Source organism: Mauremys mutica, chromosome 3, assembly GCF_020497125.1.
Source record: "Mauremys mutica isolate MM-2020 ecotype Southern chromosome 3, ASM2049712v1, whole genome shotgun sequence".
Classification (NCBI taxonomy): domain Eukaryota; kingdom Metazoa; phylum Chordata; order Testudines; family Geoemydidae; genus Mauremys; species Mauremys mutica.
In genome coordinates, this window is record NC_059074.1 from 170,970,886 (window position 1) to 170,997,816 (window position 26,931).

Sequence of the window (26,931 nt, forward strand, 5' to 3'; positions counted from 1 at the left end):
CCCAGACTACCTCACATTATGGTAGGCTCTATACAAACACAAACAACTGAGATCTTCCAGTCTAAAAAGTTTTAAAATTTGCTACTATATGAGGTGGAACTTGGTATAGTAACAGTATATTTTAATACCTTTCCAGTGTCCCAATTTGAAAGGGATAGCTTAAATATTAGTAGAGAAAAGGAAAATACCCTGAAGCTTTGAGTGCAACATTTAGCCTATACTCTCTCATTTTCATTGCCATAAGGGAGGACCCCTGATTTCACAGTTCAGTGCCCAGATTATCTACTCAAGAGACAAAGTTCAACTATGCAACCTTGAGTCACCCCAGTGTATCATCTCTGACATCTTTTCTAGACCCACGCTGCCTTGTGGAAAATCTTGGCAGCATTCTATAGTTCTTCTATTATATCTCATATTTTTCTATATTTGCCTTGAGACATTTTTCTCACTACATCAGGGTTGCATGAAAACATAATCTTTTCCCCACAGAGTTAATTTACTCTGTTTGCTTATTCCCACTCACCACCTCCATTCCTTCAACCCTGATGTTAGGAGTAGCATTACTACTTCAGGTGGAAAATAATCAGCAAGAACCAAGATCCTGATTTCATATTTCATCCCTAGTAATAAAGACAAAAAGAACCAAAAAGATATAAAAGTAAAATGCTTTTCCAAATTTCCCCATTAGGCATTAGCTTCTCTTACTTATAGAATTTTAGAGTTGAAAAATTAATTGTAGCTGATAACAAGGATTTTTGTAAACACTTGTAATGTTCATAAATTCAGACTAGTTGATGTAAGGATGTAGGTTGTCTGCATTGAAATGTGCAGCCAGCTTTTCCCTGAGTCTAATCATTGATAACTATCAGTTATTTACATACTCACAGACTTTATAGGGGTATTTTGATTACCAGGAAAATCATGTCTTCTCTGACTTTTTTATGTAAAGAATGCTCCCAGTACAGAGTGTATTCTCAAGAGAGTCAATTAAGCAGTACATTTGTTTCCAGGGATGACTAGGCATTAGAAGCATGAGGACAAGCGGTTAGATCTTGCAAGCCCTTAGCTATGTGAGTTGCCCTTAAGTAAATAAGGATAATTCCCTAGCATTGTTGTAGCATATTACTTTAATTTTAGAGTATAATGGTGGTTGCGATCTCTTTTTGTTTTAGCCAATCTGTTTTTCAGATATTTATTTTATCTTCTGGAATGGGAGCTATTCCCATGCATTCTGACATTCTCTATTAATAATGTTAATACACCTGCCAAGTGAGAAAGATACTTAACTATGTGCTTTCCTGTGGCTTTCATTAGAAAAGTATGTCTTCAGACATCTGAGATATTCCCTGCTTTCTGAATTAAACACCAGCAGACAAAGGACTTGAATTGCAATACTGCGTGTGGTATGGTGCACTAGAGAGTAGTGCTGTGGTTTGTTGAGCCATCATGCCGTCCATTTACAGGCAAAAATACTACAGGACAGAGTTAGGAAATTGGCAGATTGGCAGGTCTCATTCTCAAATAGAAACTTTAAAATTTTATTTTTGTAATGCATGTCTGTGACATGAAATGCAAATATGTGAAGTGTGAATATTATTTTATGCTGCAAATGTGACTCTTGCAGATCGATCACCAGAGGCTGAAAGACTGAGAGCCATGGTGGATGATGGGATTTCTAGATGTAACATGGTGATGACACATTACAGCAAAAATATGGTTTAAACTTTAATATTATTATTGCTTCTACTACTGAGAGAATGAATCCTAATACAAATAAATATTATGCTACAGTACTCTGCTCTGCTTTATAACTGGTGAAATACATCATTTCTCAAACCAATATACAGTAATAAACACTACAACCAATTTATTTTCCATAACAAATTGCTGATAACCAGAACCTCATTCCTGGAATAGCTGCTTTCAATTGGTATTACTTTCAGAAACTAAAGTTCCAGGACATGTAACCTCAGTTGTTAGACAATAGTAGCATAGCACTCATGGGTTATGTTTTCTGGATTCCAGTTCTGTAGTTCCTGCTTGCAGTAGTTTCTTGGGTGATTAGGTTGTCAGCTGGGCTGGATTGTTTCTTCTAAACTACATTACCTGTTAATTATCTCTTAACTATTTCATTACTTGCTAAAAGTCACACTACCTTCAAAAACAAAATCAGGCTATGTAACTGGGGAGTACCTAGTCCAGTCAGCTGTTGAATTAATTGAATCAAATATTCCATGGGAAATGCTATGATATCACATTTTGTTTGTGCATGTGCTCATGCATTTTGCTAGTCCAGTTTGTTACCAGTGTCATAATATTTATAGGATTTAGACTGTGCCCCTTACAAAGTCAAATTTATTCCTGTTAATATGGTTATCAGATTGGTGTAATATTTTAAAAGTAACACTGAAGAGCACTCACTGTTCTGCTCTACAGACTCCTAAGGTGTATTGACTTTTCCAGGAATTGAAATATTCATACAGCTCCTGTAGTGAGAGAGTATGGGCTTGTCTCCACTTGCAGTGCTGCAGTTGCACTGGTGCAGCTATGCGCTGTAGCACTTAGCGAAGATGCTACTCAGACCTACAGAAGAGCGTCTCCCATTGGCAAAGGTACTCCACCTCCCTGAGAGGTGAGAGCTATGTTGATGGGAGAAGCCCTGCCATCAACTTACTGCTGTCTACACTGGAGTTTAGGTCAGTATAACTATGTCGCTCAGGGGTGTGGAAAATCTACATCCCTGACCGCTGTATTAATATCTATATAAATTCCTAATGTAGACCAAGCCTAAGAAAGAAACAGTAAATGAAATAGTTTTACGTTCTCTTTGGCTTCATTTCTTAGGAATTCTTTTACACAATCAGTGGCAAGGTCCTATGTAGAATCACAGTTGGGGGCTGTGCTACGTGGATAGTTACTAAGGTTGAATATCTCTGCTCCAGGAAATGCCAGACTTGTTTTTTGCATTCTGATATTAATGGAGCATTTGGTTCTCTCAGAGTTTATGGAGCTGTTAATAAGATCACCAGTTTTTGTGGGAGGTTTAAAGTATCATTTTCTAAATAATCTCCAGGTAAATCATTTTGAAGAAAATGATATGTATGCAGGTTTTTTTTCTTGTGTCCATGTTCCAGTGATCAGAATGACATTAATTTAAGAAAAGCCCAGCAAATTACTAAGGAGATACACATTTTGCCCCAGTAGTTTTGAAAATTGTGAAGAAAATGTGGATAATTTGCTTGGAGGCAATACATTTCTGGAAATTATGTAAGATTTGAAATGATTCTTTAGCTAACCCCAGAAGTATTTTCCCCATTTAGGATTGGATGGTTTTACATCTATGATTATGTAGCCCTTGTTTCGTTTGTACATAGGTTCAGATATTTGATTTGTCACTCTAGTTTCAAAACCAGATTATTCTAAAGGAGCAGAACTTCAGTGTACTGCTTCTTTGTCAGCTCTATGGGGTCAAAGCTATGCATCTCTAGAAAGAATTAGAATACATCAGGAAACTGGGCAGCTCCCATTTATGCCTCCAGTATTCCAAGATAATAAAATAATTTTATTTATAAATTGTTGGCAGTACTGAAGTCACATCTGCTGCAAGTTATTTTGCTTGTCTTCTGGGAATAAAGTGTGCAGTTCTGGTATCAGGGGATCAGTTTATGTGCATGCACAGCTAGTTGTAAATCACAGACCAAATGGGGACAGAGAGTCATCTCCCAGTTTCTTTTTGTGCTTTAAAAGATGGGGGCTTTTTAGTGTCAGTTGCTGCCATTCTTTCAATGCCCATTCTGGAAGTCTGCTGAAGTTAGATTTCAGGTAAGGTTGAAATTATTTTAAAATTTTTCCAAATCCCAGCATTTCCAGAGTTTCAAGCCTACTCAACCCAGTCAAATGTTCTTTCAGAATCAGGAAATGAACTTAAAACACTTGGTTTTAAGACTAGGCTAAGCTGTAAGAAATGCACATTAAAAGGGTTCTTATCTGCAGAAATAAGGACCAAAGATGAACCCATCCAATCTCTACGAATGATTTTTATTAGCAGTTTATCCAGCCTGGTGGTAAGAATCCTTGACAGCATTTTTTACTTTTATTTTTGAAAAAGAAAACACGTGAAAAGAGGCACATTCATTTTCATCAAGGAGTCCAATGGCACCTTAAAAACTAACACATTTATTTGGGCATAAGCTTTTGTGGGTAAAAAATCCACTTTTTCTTACCAGACTCCTTGTTGTTTTTGTGGATACAGACTAACGCGGCTACCCCTTGATACCTGACATTCGTTTTCAAGTTTGCTCTGGTTGTGAATTGAGGCCATAGTTGTCCTTTACATAAAATTTGGTAAAACCCCTTGCTTGTGGGTTTATCTAAGCATTCTGGTTTAAAAGGAAGTAACATCTTTCACTAGCACATTATAAACAGTAGTAGAGAAGTTGCCAGACCTGGGAACTGTATTAGGCTCTTGCCCTGCATTGAGAACCACATGGGTGGACAACTGTACCTGTGCAAAGCCCAGTTGCAGTTAAAGGGCTCTGCATGGCTAAGAGGCTCACGGATGAAGTTCTCAGTACAGCATTAAGGCCTTGCAATTTAAATTCTCAAAAACTCCCAAACTTTTGTTAATCAAACTAGAAGTTCTAACCTATTTTATTAACCTCCAAAGATTTGGTAAGATTTATAGCTTTCAAATAAACTCTGTTCTTCTCCAGTTCCCCTGGTTTGGGGGTTAAAGATTTGTATGGATCACATGTAAGATGTCTGCCTTTTTTAATGCTGCCCTTTAAGTGAGGGCTCTTTGTCTTAATTGTCTAGCTTAATTGCCAGCCTTATTTCCTCTGGTGAAAATCTTGCTTTTAGCTAAACTGATGCGAGATTGAAGTTAATACATGAACTCGCTTAAAGTCCTGCCAAAGAGGATGTGGGGAACATCTATGTCTCCCCTTATTCTAAAATCTCAGTTCTGTTTTGCAATTTTTTTTCTTAATAAACAGATTTTGCTGTATCCCAGAATCTGTTAGATACTTCTATACCATCCCTATTTGTTGAATAGTTCCATTCTTTGCTTTTTATTTGATCTATGTACTTTAACTCTGGTTATGTTTCACTATCTCTAGCAATCAAAACACAAGGAAACAAACAAGTGGAGAACATATGAGAAATAAGATGAGACAGAAAAAACCAGGCATGTAGTACATGGTACAAAACACGGGAAATGTTACTAGGAATTTCTAGTGTCTGTACAAGCATAATTATACAGATCTTTTTTCACTTTCAATTTTATTAATGAGTTATTATATATTAACTTCCTGTGTTGAACAGCAATTGACCACTGCAATATTGTTAACCTCAAAAGATCAAAAATGAGATTGGCCAAGAAATAATGAATTTAAGAAATCAAATAATGTTTTTTAGTCTGTTTTAACTTCTCAACTCCCCTTTATTCCTCTGCCAAAGAGTATGTGATAATTGCAGGTTGAAAGTTTAATGCACACACAAATGCACACCTCTCCTTGGCTGCTCGGATGGAGATTTCACTTACCCTCTCCTGACTGCTAAGATAAAGGAACTGCAATCAACTGTCTTGACCCAGCAGCAACATATGGGACTTCTCTACCTGAAACCCAGCACCGCCAACTCCCCACACTCCTGTCTCATACTTCATACGGCCCTGGGGCTTCTCTGCCTGTGTCCCAGCAGCACCAATTTCCTGGCACTCCCATCCCCTCTCTCTGCTTTAGGCCTATACATGAAGGCAGGTTAGGTCTGTGTCCTTAGCCCTGAAAATTGTGGGATCAGAAGAGCTTTTCATGTCATTCTGAGAGCTCCTCTTGCAGGCAGCGGAATCCCATGTTGTGTGATTAGTTTGCAAGAGCTGGCAACACTGCCGTCCCTGGCTGCTCAGAAGGGATTTCCCTTACCTACCCAGCACCACCACCACCAGACTGGGGGAGCTGCCATCCAGTCCCTCCATCTCCCATCCTCATCACTATGTTCTGCACCCCCCTCAGCCTCCCTCTTGCTCTCTGCCTCCTGAAGGCCATCTTGCTGGCTTCACTCCTATTGGCAGTAAAAAGGAAATGGTGACCATTATGACTAAGGGAAAATGTGTTGGTTGTCAGTCTTTCATCACGTTTTCATGAGACAGATAAAGAAACACCCAAACTCGCTAGTCATGATTAAATCATGTGAGTTGGCAATACTGCCATTGCATTATCGGTATTTTTAAAGTCTATACGATAATATATCATATCTAGCAGAATAAAAACATGATTTAGCAGGCTGATCTGCCCCTTTAAGGGTCAGCAAGCCTGGGGCAGCCAGCCCTGCTCTGAGTGGGAGTCCTGTTAATAGATGTTTGGGCCTGGTAGTTTGCAAAGGGTCATGTGATTTCCTGATGAGCATCTGATTTCTGTGAAGGCTGGAGGCAGCTCCGTTGGCATGGAGAGCTGCTAGAAGCAGAGAGGCTCTGGCAGGAAGTCCCTGGGTCAAGCAGGCAGAGCTATAGGAAGTAGGGGCTCCTGTGGCAGGGCCTGGAGCAGGTGACTCTCAGGCAAGTGGCTGGTAGACTGGGAACCTGTGAGGAACTGAGAGGCCCCTGCCGAGGACTCTGGGTTGCAGGGAAGGACAGTCCATATGCTGAATTTGTGTTATTTGGAAGAAATAAAGCTGATGACCTGAGAAACAGAGCCTGAACCAGATTCCAGGCCCGGTTAGGGTGGCCACTCACACATTCCCAGAATATCAGATATTCTGGTACTTCTGAGAATGGCATGGGCCCACTCCCGTTGGTGAGCCCTTGCCCCTGCCAGCATGTCTTCACATGCACGATGCATAGGAAGTCACGCCATAAGCAGGATGTCTGTTTGAAGAGTGCGTCACTTCCCCTCCACTGGCATGACCTCACATGTACCATCTGTGCGAGGTCATCCTGGCGGGGAGCGGAGCGGCATGCTCTTCAAAAAGGCATTTCCAGTCCAATACCGGACAAAACCATGTCTAGTTTTGTCTGAATGCTGGAGTGGGACAAACCACCCAAAAAGAGGACTGCCCGGTTTAAAACTGGATGAATGGCCTGCCTCAGTATGACACTGATTCTTCTCTGGGCTGGAGAGACAGGCCGGCTGTGTCCATGTGTATTCTCTATTGCAGGTGTTCTACATACTACAGATATCAGTCCTTTAAACATCCCTCCTCTCAGACGCTCAGTTGTTTGTCAGATTCAGTGGATGGATCTGATTTATCTCAGGCAGTAGTTAGAAGAGTAGTGAAATCCCCAGTTATGCATGTAAAAACCTATAGACAACTGCGCAGGTCAAAATAAAAGGCAGCTATATTCCTGTCACTATAATATGAGTGAAGCCAATGTTGTTTAATAAAATGCAATATAATGCATCTTTAACTGTGTATGAACTAACAAAGACAAGGAAGTGGTATGTGAGTTACTACAGAGAATTCTTTCCTTGGTGTCTGGCTGGTGAGTCTTGTCCACATGCTCAGGGTTTAGCTGATCGCCATATTTGGGATTGGGAAGGAATTTTCCCACAGCGCAGATTAGCACAGGCCCTGGGATTTTTTTGCCTTCCTCTGTAACGTGGGGCACGGGTCACTTGCTGGAGGATTCTCTGTACCTTGAAGTCTTTAAACCATGATTTGAGGACTTAAATATCTCAGACATAGTTAAGGGTTTGTTACAGGAGTGAGTGAGTGAGGTTCTCTGGCCTGCGTTGTGCAGGAGGTCGGACTAAATGATCATAATGGTCCCTTCTGACCTTAAAGTCTATGATTCTATGAAGTGAGGTAATATTTTTTATTGTACCAAGTTTTGTTGGTGAGAGACAAACACTTTTGAGCTACACAGTGCTCTTCTTCAAGTACCTTTTCAAGATATTACCTCAGCCACCTTGTCCCTATAGTATTCTGAGACCGACATGGCTACAACACTGAATATGAACTAACAGTTTTGCTGAGTTCATTATCCACTCACCTCTCTTTCCATTTCTAAGAGAGAAGAGAAAATCTCTTTAACCTGTTCTTGTTGTTAAGCTTCAGGTATTCTGTTTAAATTAAGTGAATTTCATTAAAAAATACAGTTGTAGCACCTGATTTAGGTTTGTTTTTTTTAAGATACATTAGTATTTTCTTACATTTTATTAGGTGGTTAATTGGAGAGAAATTGCATTCACTTGTTCCATGACCTTGTAAAAATAAACTCCATCACAAAAGTAGTTCAAACAGATATCTGTTGGAACCTCTCAGTCATACCCAGTTGCATCAAGGAAACCAAAACAATAAATCTAAACCATGAAATAATAGAGAATAATCATAATCAGTAAGTATAATTTGAGCAGACAGCTGTGTTCTCACCTCTATAGTGTGTCACTATCTTGGTGGATGACAGGGTAGAACATATTCAAGTATCAGGAGACAAATAGACTTACAGAGTATTCCATTTTTAAATTACCAATTTGAGTCTAGCCTGGATGAGTCATGACTAAAAATTTTGTTTCTATATTGGATTGTTTTGGGGAGATTATATGAAATGAATTGGTGGTTTTCCAGTCCAACGTATATCAGATAAGTGTCCACATCATAAAACCACCATCTTCTGGAGGTAACTGACAGCCTTGTTGCTAAATCAGCAAAGAGGCCAAGGGTAAAATTATCCTAAGTGACTTAGGAGCCTGAGTCCCATTTTCATGTCACTTAGGGTACGTCTACACTACAGGATTATTCCGATTTTACAGAAACCGGTTTTGTAAAACAGATTGTATAAAGTCGAGTGCACGCGGCCACACTAAGCACATTAATTCGGCGGTGTGCGTCCATGTACCGAGGCTAGCGTCGATTTCCGGAGTGTTGCACTGTGGGTAGCTATCCCATAGCTATCCCATATTTCCCGCAGTCTCCCCGCCCCATTGGAATTCTGGGTTGAGATCCCAGTGCCTGATGGGGCAAAAAATATTGTCGCGGGTGCTTCTGGGTACAGCCTCACCCCTCCCTCCGTGAAAGCAGCAGCAGCCAACCATTTCGCGCCTTTTTTCCCGGGTTAACTGTGCAGACGCCATAGCACAGCAAGCATGGACCCTGCTTAGCTCAATACCGCAATCATGGACATTTTAAAAACCTTGCGCATTCTCGTGCACTCAATGCTGAATCGGGACCTGCAAAGCCAGGCGAGGAGGCGGCGGCTACGGCAGCACCGCGACAAGAGTGATGAGGACATGGACACAGAATTCTGTCAAACTGCGGGCCCCTACGCTTTGGAGATCCTGCTGGTAATGGGGCAGGTTCTAGCCATTGAACGCCGATTTTGGGCCCGGGAAACAAGCACAGACTGGTGGGACCGCATAGTTTTGCAGGTGTGGGATGATTTGCAGTGGCTGCAAAACTTTCGCATGCGGAAGGGCACTTTCATGGAACTTTGTGACTTGCTTTCCCCTGCCCTGAAGCGCCAGAATACCAAGATGAGAGCAGCTCTCAAAGTTGAGAAGCGAGTGGCCATAGCCCTCTGGAAGCTTGCAACGCCAGACAGCTACCGGTCAGTCGGGAATCAATTTGGAATGGGCAAATCTACTGTGGGGGCTGCTGTGATGCAAGTAGCCAAAACAATCATTAAGCTGCTGCTACGAAAGGTAGTGACTCTGGGAAATGTGCAGGTCATAGTGGATGGCTTTGCTGCAATGGGATTCCCTAACTGTGGTGGGGTGATAGATGGAACCCATATCCCTATCTTGGCACCGGAGCACCAGGGCACCCAGTACGTAAACCGGAAGGGGTACTTTTCAATGGTGCTGCAAGCACTGGTGGATCACAAGGGACGTTTCACCAACATCCACGTGGGATGGCCAGGAAGGGTTCATGACGCTCGCGTCTTCAGGAACACTACTCTGTTTAAACGGCTGCAGCAAGGGAATTACTTCCCAGACCAGAAATTAACAGTTGGGGATGTTGAAATGCCTGTCGTTATCCTGGGGGACCCAGGCTACCCCTTGATACCATGGCTCATGAAGCCATACACAGGCAGCCTGGACAGTAGTCAGGAGCTGTTCAACTACAGGCTGAGCAACTGCAGAATGGTGGTAGAATGTGCATTTGGCCGTTTAAAGGTGCGCTGGCGCACGTTACTGACTCGCTCAGACCTCAGCCAAACCAATGTCCCCATTGTTATTGCTGCTTGCTGTGTGCTCCACAATCTCTGTTGTGTTTCTTTCTCCTTGATGAAACCCTCCCCACCTTGATTGACTCATTCACCATAAGACACCCACCCCCCTTCGATCACAGCTTGCTTTCTAAGGAAATAAAGTCACTCTCGTTTAAAAATCATGTATTCTTTATTACTTAATTATAAAAAGAGGGAGAGAACTGACAAGGCAGCCTGGGTGGGGTTTCGGAGGAGAATAGTAGGGAAGTAAAAGGCCACTATAAAAATTTCATAATTTCATAATAATGAGAGCCTTTTGGTTGGGCTGTCCACTGGGGTGGAGTGGGCGGGTGCATGGAGCCTACCCCCACAAGTTCTTACTCGTCTGGCGGGGGAGGAGGCTAAGGAACATGGTGAGGGGAGAGGGTGGTTATACAGGGGCTGCAGCGGCACTCTGTGATCCTGCTGCCGTTCCTGAAGCTCCACCATACGCCGGAGCATGTCAATTTGATCATGCAGCAGCCCCAGAGTTGCATCCCGCCACCGCTGATCTTCCTGCCGCCACCTCTCATCTTGAGCATCTCTCCTCTCATCTCGAGCATCTCTCCTGTCCTCACGTTCGTCCCTCCTATCCTCACGTTGGTCCCTCCTGTCCTCATGGTCACTGGCATCTTTCCTGTACTTTGCTACCACGTCCTTCCACTCATTCAGATGCACTCTTTCATTGCAGGTCACTTCCATGATTTCCGAAAACATTTCTTCTCGCGTCTTTTTTTTCCGCCGCCTTATCTGAGATAGCCTTCGGGACGGAGTAGGGATGCTTGAAAAATTTGCAGCTGCATGAGGGAGGGAAAAAAGGGAGAGAAGTATTTTAAAAGATACATTTTAGAGAACAATGGTCATACTCTTTCACGGGTGAACAACACTATTCACCTTACATAGCACATGTGTTTTCACTACAAGGTCGCATTTGGCTACCTGCAGGGAAGGATTTCTTTTAAGCAGCAGGCAAACAGCCAGTAGGAATGGCCATCTCTGTCCCCTTACTTAAATTCCTGAATTTCAACCAGGTTACCATGAACGATATCACTCTCCTGAGGATAACACAGCGAGATAAAGAACTGATGTTGCTTGAATGCCAGCAATCACCGGGACCATACGCAGCTAGGCTTTGTCATACAATGATACGAGATTACTTGCTACATGCATGGTGTGGTCAAGTGTCCTACCATGGAGGACGGAATAAAGCAGCGCTGCCCAGAAACCTTCTGCAAAGGCTTTTGGAGTACCTCCAGGAGAGCTTCATGGAGATGTCCCTGGAGGATTTCCGCTCATCCCTGACATGTTAACAGACTTTTCCAGTAACTGTACTGGCCGCGAATGCATCCTAAGTCCTCATTTAATCATTAAATCATTAAAAAACGCTTGCTTTTAAACCAAGTCTTATATTTACAAGGTACACTCACCAGAGGTCCCTTCCATGGCTTCATTGTCTGGGATAGTTGCTTGGGAGGGCTGGGAGGGTAATTCCGTCAGGGTGAGAAAAAGCTCCTGGCTGTTGGAGAGAACGGAGTGCTGTGTGCTCTCTGTAAGCTCGTCCTCCTCTTCCTCCTCCTCATCTTCCCTGTCCACAGAATCCTCAGCCATGGCTGCGATTACCACCCCCACCTCGGAATCCACGGACAGGGATGGGGTAGCGGACCCCCCCTAGAATTGCATGCAGCTCAGCGTAGAAGTGGCATGTTTTCGGCCCTGCCCCGGACCTTCCGTTTGCTTCTTTGGTTTTCTGGTAGGCTTGTCTGAGCTCTTTAACTTTCACATGGCACTGTACTGAGTCCCTGGTGTGGCCTCTCTACATCATGGCCTTGGAAATTTTTTCAAATGTTTTTTCATTTCGTCTTTTGGAACGGAGTTCTGTTAGCACGGAATCCTCTCCCCATACAGCAATCAGATCCAGTACATCCCATGCGGTCCATGCTGGAGCTCTTTTTCGATTCTCAGGAGACTGCATTGTTACCTGTGCTGATGAGCTCTGCATGGTCACCTGTGCTGGTGAGCTCTCCACACTGGCCAAACAGGAAATGAAATTCAAAAGTTTGCGGGGCTTTTCCTGTCTACCTGGCCAGTGCATCTGAGTTCAGATGGCTTTCCAGAGCGGTCACAATGGTGCACTGTGAGATAGCTTCCGGAGGCCAATACCGTCAATTTGCGGCCACACTAACCCTAATCCGACATGGCAATACCGATTTCAGCGCTACTCCTCTCGTCAGGGAGGAGTACAGAAACCGATTTAAAGAGCCATTTATATCGATATACAGGGCCTCATTGTGTGGACGAGTGCAGGGTTAAATCGGTTTAACACTGCTAAATTCGGTTTAAACGTGTAGTGTAGACCAGGCCTTTTGAAAATGGGGCTACTCAGACACTTTTTTGGAAATTGTACCATAAGGCTTTTAAATAGGTGACTCTCAAACTCTTGGAGATGATTCATCCACATCATGGTTGAGGCATGTCTGCAGAATGCTGTGTTGAAGTTTGTACTGCTGCTGTCCCCATTGCCGAGTCTGAGTCTAAATCAAACAATTTTATTCTCCTGGACTATCTAGCTCGTAGCTTTCTGAAAAAAATATAGATAGAACCATATTGATTCATTAAGTATAACTGAAATTTGGAGACAAATAAGAGGGATTAATAGGAAAAGGTTGGCAGCATAAAATGATAGATTATAAAGGCCTTTATTTAGTAAAATGCTGATTTTATTTCTTTTACAAGGTGAAACCAATACCATATGACAAAGTTCCTCCTCTACCTTGGTGGGTCCTGCGCTTATTGGCGGATTTGCTCGCCTCACAGATTCACCATGTGGGTCAGGAAACAGCCCAGAGACCTTCCCCTCTGGTAGAAGCCACAATCCAGGTCAATTCCTCCTGTGTCTGATCAGGAGTTGGGAGGTTTGGGGGAACCCAGGCCTGCCCTCTACTCCAGGTTCCAGTCCAGGGCCCTGTGGACTACAGCTGTCTAGAGTGCCCCCTGGTACAGCTGCGCGACAGCTACAACTCCCTGGGCTACTTCCCCATGGCCTCCTCCCAACACCTTCTTTATCCTCGCCACAGGACCTTTCTCCTGGTGCCTGATAATGCTCGTACTCCCCAGTCTTCCAGCAATATGTCTTCTCACTCTCAGCTCCTCGTGCCTCTTGCTCCCAGATGCTCGCATGCACACCACAAACTGAAGTGAGGTCCTTTTTAAACTCAGGTGCCCTGATTAGCCAGCCTGTCCTAATTGATTCTAGCAGTTTCTTAATTGGCTCCAGGTGTCTTAATTATCCTGCCTGTCTTAATTGGTTCTAGCAGGTTTCTGATTACTCTAGTGCAGCCCCTGCTCTGGTCACTCAGGGAACAGAAAACTACTCATCCAGTGACCAGTATATTTGCCCTCTAACACAGGGGTCCCCAACCCCCGGTCCGCGGCCCGGTACCGGACCGCGGCCTCTTACAAACCGGGCCGCGAACCGACCCAGTGGACCTCCCGCAGGCGTGCCTGCGGGAGGTCTACCCGAGCCGCGGGACGAGCGCTCCCTCCGCAGGCATGACCGGTCCCTGGTCCTGAAAAGGTTGGGGACCCCTGCTCTAACAGACTCCTGTACCCCACTGGTCTGGGTCTGTCACACATAGTACTAACAATAAACAAGATATTGTGCTTTTTCTCTTCATACTGAAACTGAATCCTTGATAGCACTATTCAATTAGTTGAATTAATTTGCTGCAATTTGAGATATTGCATTAAGATTAACAGATACAAACGAAAACAAACCAGTACTAGCATGGGGTGACATTTTTTGATCAAATAGTAAATTTGCAGAAAAATGTAGTCTTCAGCTAAATGAAAAAGTGAAAATAAATTTGAAACAGTCAGACGATTTGTTTTAACATTTTTGAACAAATCATTTCAATTTTTCATTTTGAAATATTTTGTTTCAAAGTCTGTTTAGAGCAATTTTTTAAAAGCTAAAAAACTCCCAAACATGTAAGTAAACAAAAAAAAAAAAAGGAAATTTTTTTGACCTGAAACTAATTTTTTCCCTTTTCTATTTTTCTTGTCAGAGGAACCGCCCCCCATTCAGTTTCTGTGTGAAACTAAGCAACTTTTTTTCCTTGGATTTTTTTGGGTTCCGTTCCATTTTAATCAGACCATCACAAACTTCTGTACAATTCTGAAGCTGTCTGTGGGATAGTTGGTCTACCCCATTGTGGTGCCTGGGTGTCCAGTTCTCAGCTTGCCCTCTGCTTCTCCAAGGAACACCTTCCACTTCCCTGTTTCACATAACATTCATCCCCTTGGGGCCTGGTTTATTATGACATAAAATGTCCCATTCCTGCTCAGCAGGTCTGCATATGTAAACCATTCTTCTAGCCCTCCATGACTGGTCTACTCCGTCTTGGGTTTTGGGGTTCCTGCCACAGCAGTTTTGCTTTTTCTCTGAATTCTACTGCAGGCCCTGCCTCCCACTACTCCTTGCACCTCTGCCACTGTGTGCAAGCAGCCTCTTTTGTAGCAGGTGCTGCTTCTGGGCTGCCATCAAGTGTGCCCTACTGGTCACAAACAGCTGCAGCCATGCCCAGAGAAGAAATTAACCCTTTCCCGGCCAGTCCAGGGATGGGTCCAGGCACCCCATTACACTGCCCTTACTAAAGTCAATAATAGTAGCTCAGTGGTTTGAGCATTGGCCTGCTAAACCCAGGGTTGTGAGTTCAATCCTTGAGGAGGCCACTTAGGGATCTGGGGCAAAAATTGGTCCTGCTAGTGAAGGCAGGGGGCTGGACTCGATGACCTTTCAAGGTCCCTTCCAGTTCTAGGAGACTGGTATATCTCCTATTATTATTATAGTAAAACTTGACTTACAACTAGGCCATCTTATTAGGGTTTCCAGACTGTACCTTATTATCATGGGCCAGATCGTGACTTCCTTACTCCCTGCACTGGCTTCCTATGCCATGGATAACAGTGCGGAGGAGAGGAAGAGGCACTGCAGAGCCACTGCTCCCCATCCTGCACAGATAGATAGAGAGTGGGCAGGCTGGGGGAGGGGAATGCGTGGAACCTTGGTGCCACCTGGCCATCACAGCTGCACTGGGGGATGTACGCTACACCAGGTGAAGAGCTGACTCATGGTACATCTCCCCCAGACCAAATGGGAACAGTTACAATCCATTAGAAAGGCTGCTCCTCAGGCTGGGCAACAGTATACTGCCCCATAAAATATTCAGGGCTTGTGGCAAAGTCACAACTTAGTCCCCAATGGCTTCTATGGGAAGGGGAGCAGACCCTTTATTTTTGTGCCAAATCCTTGTGAACATTTCAGAGGGGTAGCCGTGTTAGTCTGTATCAGCAAAAACAACGAGGAGTCCTTGTGGCACCTTAGAAACTAACAGCCCAAATAAATGTGTTAGTCTCTAAGGTGCTACAAGGACTCCTCGTTGTTATTGTGAACATTGTTACATTTATTTTATTTTATTTTATGTAGACTTACACTCACATCCTTGACAAATGAGCACCTACCTTGTTCTAGGTATCCCTTGACAAGCCTTATAGACACCATCCATAAAACAGACCATCCATGTAAGCTCTCTCTAGTCGTTTCCAGCCTTGGGATTCAAAAAGGAATCTACCATCAGAGAGCACAGAGATTGAAGCAGCAGTAAAAAAGCAAAATGCCATCCTGGATTTATCAGTGTTGCCAATTCACTCATGGTTTTATTGTGCATCTCCTGCTATTTGATGTCTTTCTTAAAGTCCCCGCTACTGGAGTACACTGATTGCAAGGCAATCTCTGCTTTTTAAAGTGAGTTTCTTGCCCTCAGGGTTGTGGAGAAAATGTGACCTGAGCGCACCCTGTAGGTACAAAAACCAGAGGGTAAATAGAAAGAAACCCAAATGTTTGTTTTTAAATCTCATGATTTTAAGCTAATCCATATGATCTTTGTGGCCTGACTTCTGATTTTTTTAATGTTTGGAGTTAACAATCCTAGAACATGATTGGTCCTGTAGCCTATAAGATTATTTTGTTAGCTATTATATCCTATTAATCCAGCCAGCAGTATTAATTAATATTTCTTTTTCTTAAATTAATCCATTTTATTCTTATATTTTATCTTATATTTTATAAGGAATTTAGGATGTGTTGAGGCATGTGTTTCCTAATAATAAGTTTTGCTGAAATGCAAGAAGCCTACCGACCTGTCAGATCAGCTATATAGCAAAAAGTAGAATTAGTTATAAATATGTCAGCATAAAAACTGGCAACCTTTGGCACAGATAAGAATGGTCCCTGAAATTTTGGGGAACCAAAGGGAGGAACTATCCACATCACATCACAGGTTTATCTGGCTTCTATAACCAGTAGGTAACCGCAGGGTACACTACAACTTGAGGTCATCAAGAGAGCCTATGTTGGCAGTTTTGGAATGAGATAATTCTCATTAATATATTTAGAAAGTAAGTATCATAATTCATAAACCTATAGGAGAAGGGTACCCATATATTTCTTAGGGTATGGAAACAAGATTTGGGTATAGTAGGTTGGGCCTGATTTCCATAGGTCAGGATCCTATAAAATACCTTGTAAGAGAGTACTAGGAAGGCTTTTTTAGCTTTTAGGGTCTGCTATGTTCTAGACTCTATAGACTATCTTTTCATTTATCTATCTATTCTATCTTCTATCACACTATCAGGTCAGTTTGTGTAGTATAGTATAACTACTCAATATTCCTAAGCATTGGGGAAGCCAGCACCATCACGTAATCGGGCATGCCAGGAGTGAGGCTGGTCCTCCACCTCCTATTACCGGGTCCTCAAGGAAGGGTATGAGTATGTTAGGTTAAGGTACTTATAACAGAAATGTTACCACCAGGAGTTCTGGAATTCTTTTACTGTTTTGCAGTTATACATTTCATTGAATTCCTCATTTTTATGTTAATTGCAATAAAGATTTTATCAATTTGGTATTGTCCTCAATGTATGCATTCTTGCCAAGCACCCTGAGAATCCTCTCCCAATATAGAACTCTCTGAGTTCTTGAACTCTGTAGTCTGAATTGGATAAGAACCTACAAATCTTCTGGTCGGATGCGATCAGTGGCGAGCCATAAAAACTAACCCATCAAATTCAGGTCAACAGTACCTTTTTGTACAGTATGTTCCATTATTATTGTACTTTGTCAGTACATTTGCCATTTTAGTTAGTTCATAATGACAGTTTTAAAAGAACCAATTGGCCTGATAGAAAGCATAACAACTGACAAACTACTAGTGCAGCGCCAAAAGGTGACACGTTAAGTCAAGACCTCATGAAATACCATGCCATGGCAGAAACAACTTTTTATTTATTGAAGCTGAGCTTCTCAATAGGGCTGAAGGGAACTGGATACCCAAATCCCACTGAAATTCAATGGAATTTAGGCAGCTATTATCCTTTGACTCCTCTGAAAATGCTAGCCAGCCTGGATTTTTTTGCCCTATGACAGCATATATAGCCTGGTCTCCTAGGCCTTGCATGAAAAGCAGCTGTCAAAATGTACTGTCGTCTCTACATTTCAAAGCAAAAATGAAAGTGAAGTGTCAGCTCATTATTCTGTTGAACTTATGAAAAGTCTATCTACAGACTTCTTAATGTTTAGAGCTCTGTTACCACTGTGCTTCCTGCTGTATGAAACATGTGGCTTAAAGTAACCTTTGTTCTGTACTAGGATCTGTAAGTAGCTGTCTTTCTTTGTAGCAAGAACTAAAGTTTAAATCACCTCATATTTAGGGATGGGCTTTCCCGTCCCCCCGTTTTATTGATCATTTCCCACTTTATGCAGCTGTGCAGGACAGTAATAAGGAGTACGGTCTGCCCCCTTTTGCAAGATGGAGGATGAATAATTTTCAATGATGAACAATTGCTTTATTTTTCACATAGAGAGTTTATAAAAGAGGAAAAAAATGGAATATACTGCAAATCTGCCTTATATTGTTAATGGTAATATTCATGCCCAGTTCCTGAGAACTCTTCCAGTCTGTGCAGTTCTAATGTGCCCAGCACCATGGCAGTTGGGCACCAATAGCTGAGAGACCTTTCAGGAATCTTAGAGTTATACAAATAACTTGTGGGGGTTTTTTAAAAAGTGTAGAGACGATGTACTAACATATTGTGTTGTTTTTCAGAACCCCCCAGTCATACAACAAGAACAATAATGGTAAGTCTCCAGGAGATCTGTGTTTTTTCTTTTTAAGTTTGGAAAGCTGAACTGAGTACTACAGTGTTGTAGGCTGTTAGTACATGGTATCTTCATTAATATAATATCATTGTGTTGTAGAAAAAAGATTTGACTTTGTGGTACAACTAGCCACTGGCAACCTAGAAAAAAAAGGAAGATATTGACTGTTTTTCAAGACACTGAAAAAGAATAGTTGTGCGTTTATAAATATAGGGAATACACAGTGATGTACAGTGAAGGTTCTATCACTCCTCGTTTGGAATGGTCACATTACTCATGAGTGGAGAAGGTCTGACTGTGTTATGCTGATGATTCCAAACTATCTCCCCCTACATGCATCGTACATGTGTCAGGTATGTAACAGAGCAACTAGTTAAGAAAGCTTTATAGGGTTCAAAAATGTATTTGAACTATTTCTTCCGCCTGTGAAGCCAGCTGCCTGAGTTTTACCATGAGTTCAACTGTTCAGGACTCAGAGGTAGAGAAATATTACAACCAATAAATGCAATGACCTAAAATAGTTTCTCTTTTCTCATAATCTCATATTTGTAGATCTTTTGTAGTGGATCCCACTGGGGAGCTAAGGATAGTCTCTTCCCAAATGTATGAAACTTCCATTATGAGATTGTGAGAGGGAAAAATTTAATTGGGGTTTTTAAAGTAAACCTTACTCTCAACTGGGAATGATTTATGCCCCTCCTGGGCCTCAGGCTGGAGAAATGCCATTTTTGGCAGGAGGAAGTGGCTGTTTGAAGCAGCTCAAAGTGTAGAATGTTAGAATAAGTCCCCAGGGTATGGATTAATGGGCAAATAATGTGGCCACAGGTTACATTTGTTAATCATGTGGCTGTACAATTCATCATATGCCTTTCCAATATATCACTTATCTCATATATAAGGGACATGTAAATTGCTACGTGAAGAACCTACCTGGTTAACTTAGCATTAATGTCACTTCAGTGCATTTGCAATCAACATAATCACTAAAACTCCAATTCAAATGGATAACTGATTGCAGAGAGACACACATCTCCGATTCATTTAGCAGCCCATAGGTGCTTAGAGAAAGTGCTACTGCCTCGCCATACAGGATATGCTGTACTCCTTGTTTATAAAGAATTTAAAAGGTCTATCACTCTTGTAATTGTGTGCGTGTCTATGCAGAGAGAAGAGTTTTAAAGATAAATGATTTGAGAAGTATGCCTTTAAAACGTGACTCTAGGATTAAGTCAGCTAGAGATCTCTCTCCCATAAAATTAGGGAGGGATGTTCAGAATTCCTCGGCATTGGTCCAACTCTGCTTGCACTGAAGTCAGGAGAAAAGCTAGGCCAATGCTGAGTGTATTTGAACATCCTACCCAGGGGCGGCTCTAGCTTTTTGCCGCCCTAAACATGGCAGGCAGGCTGCCTTCGGTGGCTTGCCTGCGGGAGGTCCACTGGTCCCGCGGATTCGGCATACCTGCTGCCAAATTGCTGCTGAATCCGCAGGACCGGCGGACCTCCCACAGACAAGCCGCCAAAGGCGGCCTAACTGCTGCCCTCACAGCTACCGGCAGGGCGCCCCCCATGGCTTGCCGCCTCAGGCACACGCTTGGAGCGCTGGTGCCTGGAGCCGCCACTGATCCTACCTTAGACTTTTTCTTAGTAACTGTTACTTGATATGGGCTCGGCCCTTGCATATGATTTCAGGATATCTCCATATTGGGAATGAGGCTGGAAAAAAATCAAAGACCTTATTTTCTTAGTCTTTAATTGTTACAGTTACAGAAATGCTGTGTTTCCATAACATGTCAGTGTCCTCTTTACCCTATTAATTTTGGCCACATTTTGGAGTAAAGAAGCCTATTTAAATTCATGTAAGAATATTTTACTGTACCTAACATTAATGTCTCATGCATATCTGCTGAGAATCAGAAATACACAGCAATTTTTGACTGTTTACAAATCATTGTACAGATTACAGATTAATGTGCCACATTCAAAGCAATATGCAGTAGCTGTCCATTCTAGCAGTCTTTAAATAAATGAAAATAAGATTAACAACTGATATGCTATTAAAAGAATGTGAAAATAATTCAGCAATAAATCTACTCATTTTTGTAATTAAAAACATAAATGAATGGGAAAAGGAAAACCTCTGAGCCTGCAATGAGTAGACAGAAGACAGCACCAAAGACAGAGATTTTATCATTCGTACATTAGGAAACTATATGAAAATATGAGAGTCTTCATTCAATATAATACAGTATATGCATATACAGTAAAACACATACCATCATGAGCTATATTTAAACAGCTACTGCACTGAATTACTACTCTGTACTAAATTTCAGCTCTTTTGAATGATTATGATAGCTATAAGCATAATACAATATAAAGTTGGCGTGTGGTCATTAGTCAATTGAATGGCAGAAATACAATGGCAAACAAGTCTGAATAATGCCTAGCCTGCTTTGATTTGAGGAAGCTTTTCTCTTGCCAAGTCAAAATAATTCTATCTGCTTTTAAATTGCATTTGTAGTCAGTGAAATGCCGTAAGTAAAGGCATTAAATCTGACCTCATTTATCTGAGGACAGCAAATTTATGTTTGAGTCAAAGCCAATGAGGAATAGAGTGGGCTTTTCCTTTTTTCTCTTAAAAACATTCCCATGGAGCCTTAATAATGTTGAACACCCCCCACCCCCCAAAAAATATTTCATTTGTGCTTAAAGATTACAGTGTCCATATATTTGTTCTTTGTTTCAAACCATCGTTTGTGCAGTCAGGAACTAGGAGTGATTTAATGATATGAAGGAATTTATTTATATCTCTCTGATTCTAAACTTGACAGGATTGCTATCGTGCTTTATTTTGTCTTCAGTGTAACTAGGTCATTGTTGAATTAAACCAATTAACATGGGTTGGTCTCACACACCTGAGCACGCCTTCTCTTTTCTGCTTATTCTGCATTAAAAAAGCTTCTTTGCACTATGATTTTTTTTCAAGATCTGCTGTAAATGCTTTTGTATTGGGATAAGAGGCTGCTAACATAAGGGTTTTTTTGTTTTTGTTTGTTTGTTTGTTTGCCAAGGAGTGAGAAAGGATTACAGGTTTTCATAGAGTCATAGACTGTAAGACCAGAAAGAGGGACCCTTATGATCATCTAGTTTGACCTCCTGAATACCACAAATCAGAGAAGCTCACCTATGATTTTCTACATCAGTTTTATAACTTCTTTTTGAGCTATAGCATATCTCTTAGATATACATCTAGCCTTGATTTGAACTGAGGATGATGCTCTTGTATATAAGGGACTGGACAGTAAAATCAAGAGATGTGGGTTCTTTTCCAAACTTCTACACAGGCTTCCTGTGTGGCCTACAGAAAGTTCTTTAATCTCTCTGTCGCTCAAATTCTCTGTCAGTAAAATGGGGACAATAATACTTGCCCGCCTCACACAGGTACTGCGAGTGTGCGGATAAATTCATGACTGGTTGGTAATAAGATGATTATGCTAAGGAGCATCATAGAAAAGCCCATACATACATAAATAAAGCTCACATAAATAAATAAATAAAACCAAACTAAGGTCTGTCAGTGGCATAAAATCCAAAACTTTCATTCCTCTTACGTATGGCCCAAGAAATTAAAAAGTGATAAATGCACAATAAAATTCATTTGTATAAAACTGTCTGAAAAGCCAGACCTCTGAATTCACTTCTCTCTGTCTCATTAGCACTCAAATGGCAGTGAAGGAGATGCCAATACTAAGTGTGCAAGGAGGTGGCTGGTTGGCCTGAACAGGTTCTCAGGTGACTCCTCCCCTAAAATATCTCTCTTGTTAATTCCTTCAGGCCCCATTAGATTCCAGGAGACATGAGCTTCACCCCAGAATAACTCCAATGGGATTTATGTATATGGTTAACGTTAAGCACTTGCTTATGTGCTTTCCAGAATTCGGGGTCTTGAATGTAATCTGTTTGGGGTAGGGACTGTTTGCATAATAGAGCTTTGATCTCAATTGAGGCCCTTATGTGCCACCACAGAACAAATAGTAATAATAGAATGTTCAATAGAATGCTTCCCTTGCCATATAGAAGCCTTTAAATTGTTACTTTAGAGAAGGTGGGCGGTGCTCACTGGTTTTTTATCTAGCAGAGCTTGTATATTAATAAAAATTTGCATTTGGGCTGATGACTTTGCAAGTAATTTTAGACTGGGGCTTCTGCTGCAGGAAGGAATCTTCTTACCACACAGAAACACATCGCCATTTGACTCCTTTCTAAAAGGTGACATTGTACTCAATGAGCCTGTAAGCATTTTCCTGTAGAAATGGGGAAATCATGCTCATACCTGCTAAGTTTTGTGTGGCAACCATTGCATAGTGCTGTGAAATTCTAGCCATGCACCTTTGCCTTTGAGTGGAACCCAAGCAGACTGGTGCCTACATCAATCTATGATTATTTAGCAGAGGATTTGCACTGTGGGAAAGATGTGGCCATATGCCCTCTCTCCACAACACCAAGTGTCTGATCCAAAGCCTATTGAAGACACTAGAAAGATTGCCATTGATTTCAATGGGCTTTGGATCAGACCCAAATGCATGAATTCTTCTGTATAGGGGCTTCACTGTAGATGTATCCGCATTCCTGTGCTGCTGATTGGAGAATTTTGGTAGCAGTGTTTATTTGGCCCACGTGTGTGCTGCCCCCTCCTGGTGGTCAGCCAAGAGGCTAACCAGCATTGCACAGTGAACCTTCCTCAGTTCCTTCTCAACCAACCCTGGTTAGAGTTGGAGTTTTGGCTGTCCCTTAGTGGATCGTTACCTTCTATAGACTATCTAATTATTTCCATAATCTTTTAGCGCTCCCTTTTCTTTTTCACTCCTTTATATTTCATTTATTTATTTAGCTAAAAAAAACCCCTTTATCCCATCTGAGAATCCCCCCTCAGGATATGCCCAGTTCAATGGGCTTCGAGAAGTGTCTCAGTTGCAAAGAATCTACCCCAGTGACTGACGAACAATCTCAGTGCATCCGCTGCCTGGGAGAAAACCACATCCCACAGAAGTGTATGACCTCAGTAAGCAGCCAGTGGAAACGAAAACACTCTTTGTGGTTTATGCCAGCCATTGAAACCCAGACCTAGAAAGGAGAGAGAACTGAGACTAAAGCTTCTCCTAATGGAAGTGGCCCTGCAACCAGCCTCGGAGCTGCGCCAAGACTCCTCACTGCAGCTCTCTACATCTATGGAAGGTGATGAGCCTAACAAGTCAACCATATGCCATTCTCACAGGGCCATGAGTCCCCACATCGAGCCCCAACCGAGCCAAAAACAATTTTCGGCATGCTCGATATCATCGGTACTGACGGCACCGAAACCATCTAAATCCGGTACCCAGAGCTCACATGGTACTGCCCTACAGAACATGTTGGGCTGCCTAAGGACCTGAAGGGTGCAGGAAAAGAATCATGGTTACTGACTGGGCACAAGAAAACAAGAGAATCCACCTGTGGAAGACTCCTTCTGTGGGGATATTGACATCGGTACCATTGTCAGCAAGCCAGGCACCGGTGGACCGCGCAATCAGGATGGCATCGCCATGTCCTTCGGTGCAGACATCTCAGCACTGCCAACTGCTACCAGTACTGACGACTGTGGCACCTCTGGACTTCTGGTATGTGACAGACCTTTTGGTGTCTGACACACTGGACTCACTTCTACTCGGTACTGGGGGCTGGGTGGGAGAAGAGAAATTCCGTGACTTTCGCAGGCATGTAATATTTTTTATCTGGCTTCTTGCATATTGGCGAGACCGATGCCGAGATCTGCCATATGAATTTGGCAGGGTCCAAGAGGGCCTTGTTAATCGGGAGGGCTACTTTGGACAATGCAGAGGTATGTAGAATGTCCAATAGTTTGTGGTATGACTCAGTCACCTCTTGTAATGCATCTAAGCGGCAAAGGCTTTTACACTCACTACTTCTTGTTACCCCAGAAAAAGGGAGGTTGGAGACCCACACTGGACCCCAGAGCACTCAACAAATTTGTCAAGGCTCAGAAGTTCAAGAGAGTCACTTTGCTGATGATTATTGCAGCATTAGGAAAAGGAGACTGGTTCACAGCCCTCAACCTCCAGGATGCTTATTTCCACATTTCGATCATACTGTGTCACAGAAGATACCTCAGATTCACATTAGGCCAGGAACACTACCAGTTCAGAGTACGCCCTTTTGGCCTCTCATCGGCCCCTGGAGTTTTCTCCAAGGTCTTCTCTGTGGTGGCAGCCTGCCTATGCTTCCAGGGCATTATGATCTAATCTTACCTGGATGATTGTCTCCTCAGGGTGCGTTTCTTCATTGAAGAGAGATACTCAGATCTATTCAAGAATCTGGGCCTACAAATCAATGCACAAAAATTGACGTTAATACCGGTACACAGGAGCCGATATTGACTCTGTCCGAGTGAGAGCAGTCCTCCCACAACACGGATTCCTCAGTCTCTCCAGGAGTCCATGCTTATAGAGACAGTATAATCCAGCCCTCAAATATCAGCCAGACACTGCCTTCAGCTTCTGGGGCACATGGCCATGGGCACATCGGTGATAGCTCATGCCAGACTTGACAGTGTTACAATATCAGCAGCTTACCTACCACGAGTACTCAACACAACAATAGACAGTCTAAACCACAAATTCTTTCATGACCACGTGTGGGAAATAGACTCAGTGATCCTCTGTGACATATTCTGATGATGGGGGACACCGATAATAGACATGTTCACTACTTACCAAGAAATGTCCATGGTACTGCTCCAGAGAGGGCATCAGCCAGCACTCCATGGGGGATGCTCTTCTCCTTTCCTGGGACAAAGGCCTTCTTTACACCTTTCCCCCCTTCCTGCTATTGCTGAAAGACCTGTTGAAAATAAAAAGAGAAAAAGCAAACATTATACTGATCGCTTAAACCTGGCCCAGACAGACATGGTACCCTTACTTGTCACAACTGGCTCTGTGCACCAATGACTCTTCCAACCACTCCTTACCTCCTCTTTCAGAACTCTCCATCCCAACCTATGGATACTAGGGCTCAAAGCATGGTTCCTTCATGGTTCCAGCCCATAGAAACATCATGCTCTGAAGGACTTGCAGGAAGTGTGTTATTACACAACAGGAAAGTGGCTACACATCGTACTTACCTATAGAAGTGGACTAGATTTTTTGATCTGGTGCCAGTGCAAAAGAGTCACCCCTTATCTGGCCACTCTACCTGTAGTCCTAGACTATTTGATGAATCTCAAGAAATCAGGACTGTCTATTAGCTCGCTAAAAGTACACTTAGCAGCAATAACGACCTTCCATCAGCAAGTAGAGGGGTACTAAATTTTTTCCCACCCAACTACGAAGAGGTTTCTCAAAGGCATAGAGAACCTCTTTCCCCAACCCAGACTTCCTACGCCATAAGGGCTTCTCAATCTAGTATTAAAAAGACTGACTAGTCCACACTTTGAACCCATGGCTACTTGTTCTTTAACTCACCTTTCCATGAAGACAGTGTTCCTGATTGCCATTACCTCAGCAAGAAGGATAGGGGAGATAGTAACCCTGATGGCACATCTCCCCTTCGTGGTGTTCTTCCCTGACAAAGTCATGTGTAGACCACATCCGAAGGTTACCCCCAAAGTGACTTCTGCATTTCATGTGAACCAATTCATTCACCTTCCAAACTTTTGTCCCAACCCTCACCAAGATAATAGGGAAGCCATCCTCCATACACTCAATATAAGGAGAGGCTTGGCCTTTTATTTGGACAGGTCAAGAGTTTTTAGAAAATCTCCAAGACTGCTCAAAGACTCTCTAAATGGGTCTCAAACTGTATAAAATTCTGTTATCAGATTCGCAATTTAGAACCCCAACTACATTCTGCACACATTCTCTGAGATCAGTTTCCTTGTCTGTCATTTTCTCCAAGGGTATCCCTATATCAGAAATCTGCAGAGCAGCTACCTGGGCACCTGCACATACATTTGCAGAACACTATGTCATCCTGGGGGGCTGCTGTAGGGTGCCAGATTCGGCACCACGGTACTATCATCCATCACAGACTGAACTCCGAAGCCCCAGCCTCCAGTAGGGGATGGTGTTCGGGAGTCGCCTGCAGTGGAGCACCCATAGAGACACTATTCAAAGAAGAAGTTGTTACTCACCTTGTGCACTAATGATGGTTCTTTGAGATGTGTGTCCGTATGGGTGCTCCACAACCCACCCTCCTTCCCTCTACTTTGGAGTTCTCATCATACACTCTACGACAGAGAAGGAATTGAGGGGAGGGGGCAGCGCATGCGCAGGCTGAATGGATGCTGCTATCAAAATTCTCCAATCAGCAGCACAGGGGCACAGATACACCTACAGTGGAGCACCCATAGGGAGACACATCTGGAAGAACCATTGTTACTGCACAAGGTGAATAACTTCTTCTGCAATATGCTGTCTTTCCACCTCTGTGGTGAAGGGTGGGGGGTCTGATGGGTTCTCTGTCAGCTCTTAACTATGAG

At 42.7% G+C, this 26,931-nt stretch overlaps 1 protein-coding gene across 3 annotated transcripts in view; it reads left to right on the forward strand.

Annotated features, from left to right (window-relative positions):
* Positions 1-26,931, forward strand: part of MTA3 (metastasis associated 1 family member 3) — a 228,903-nt gene that overhangs the window by 192,551 nt on the left and 9,421 nt on the right. For all 3 annotated transcript variants that reach the window (XM_045011460.1, XM_045011461.1, XM_045011462.1), the window contains one exon: positions 18,346-18,377. In XM_045011460.1, coding sequence (XP_044867395.1) covers positions 18,346-18,377 — 32 coding nt within the window. The remainder of the gene's footprint in view (positions 1-18,345; positions 18,378-26,931) is intronic.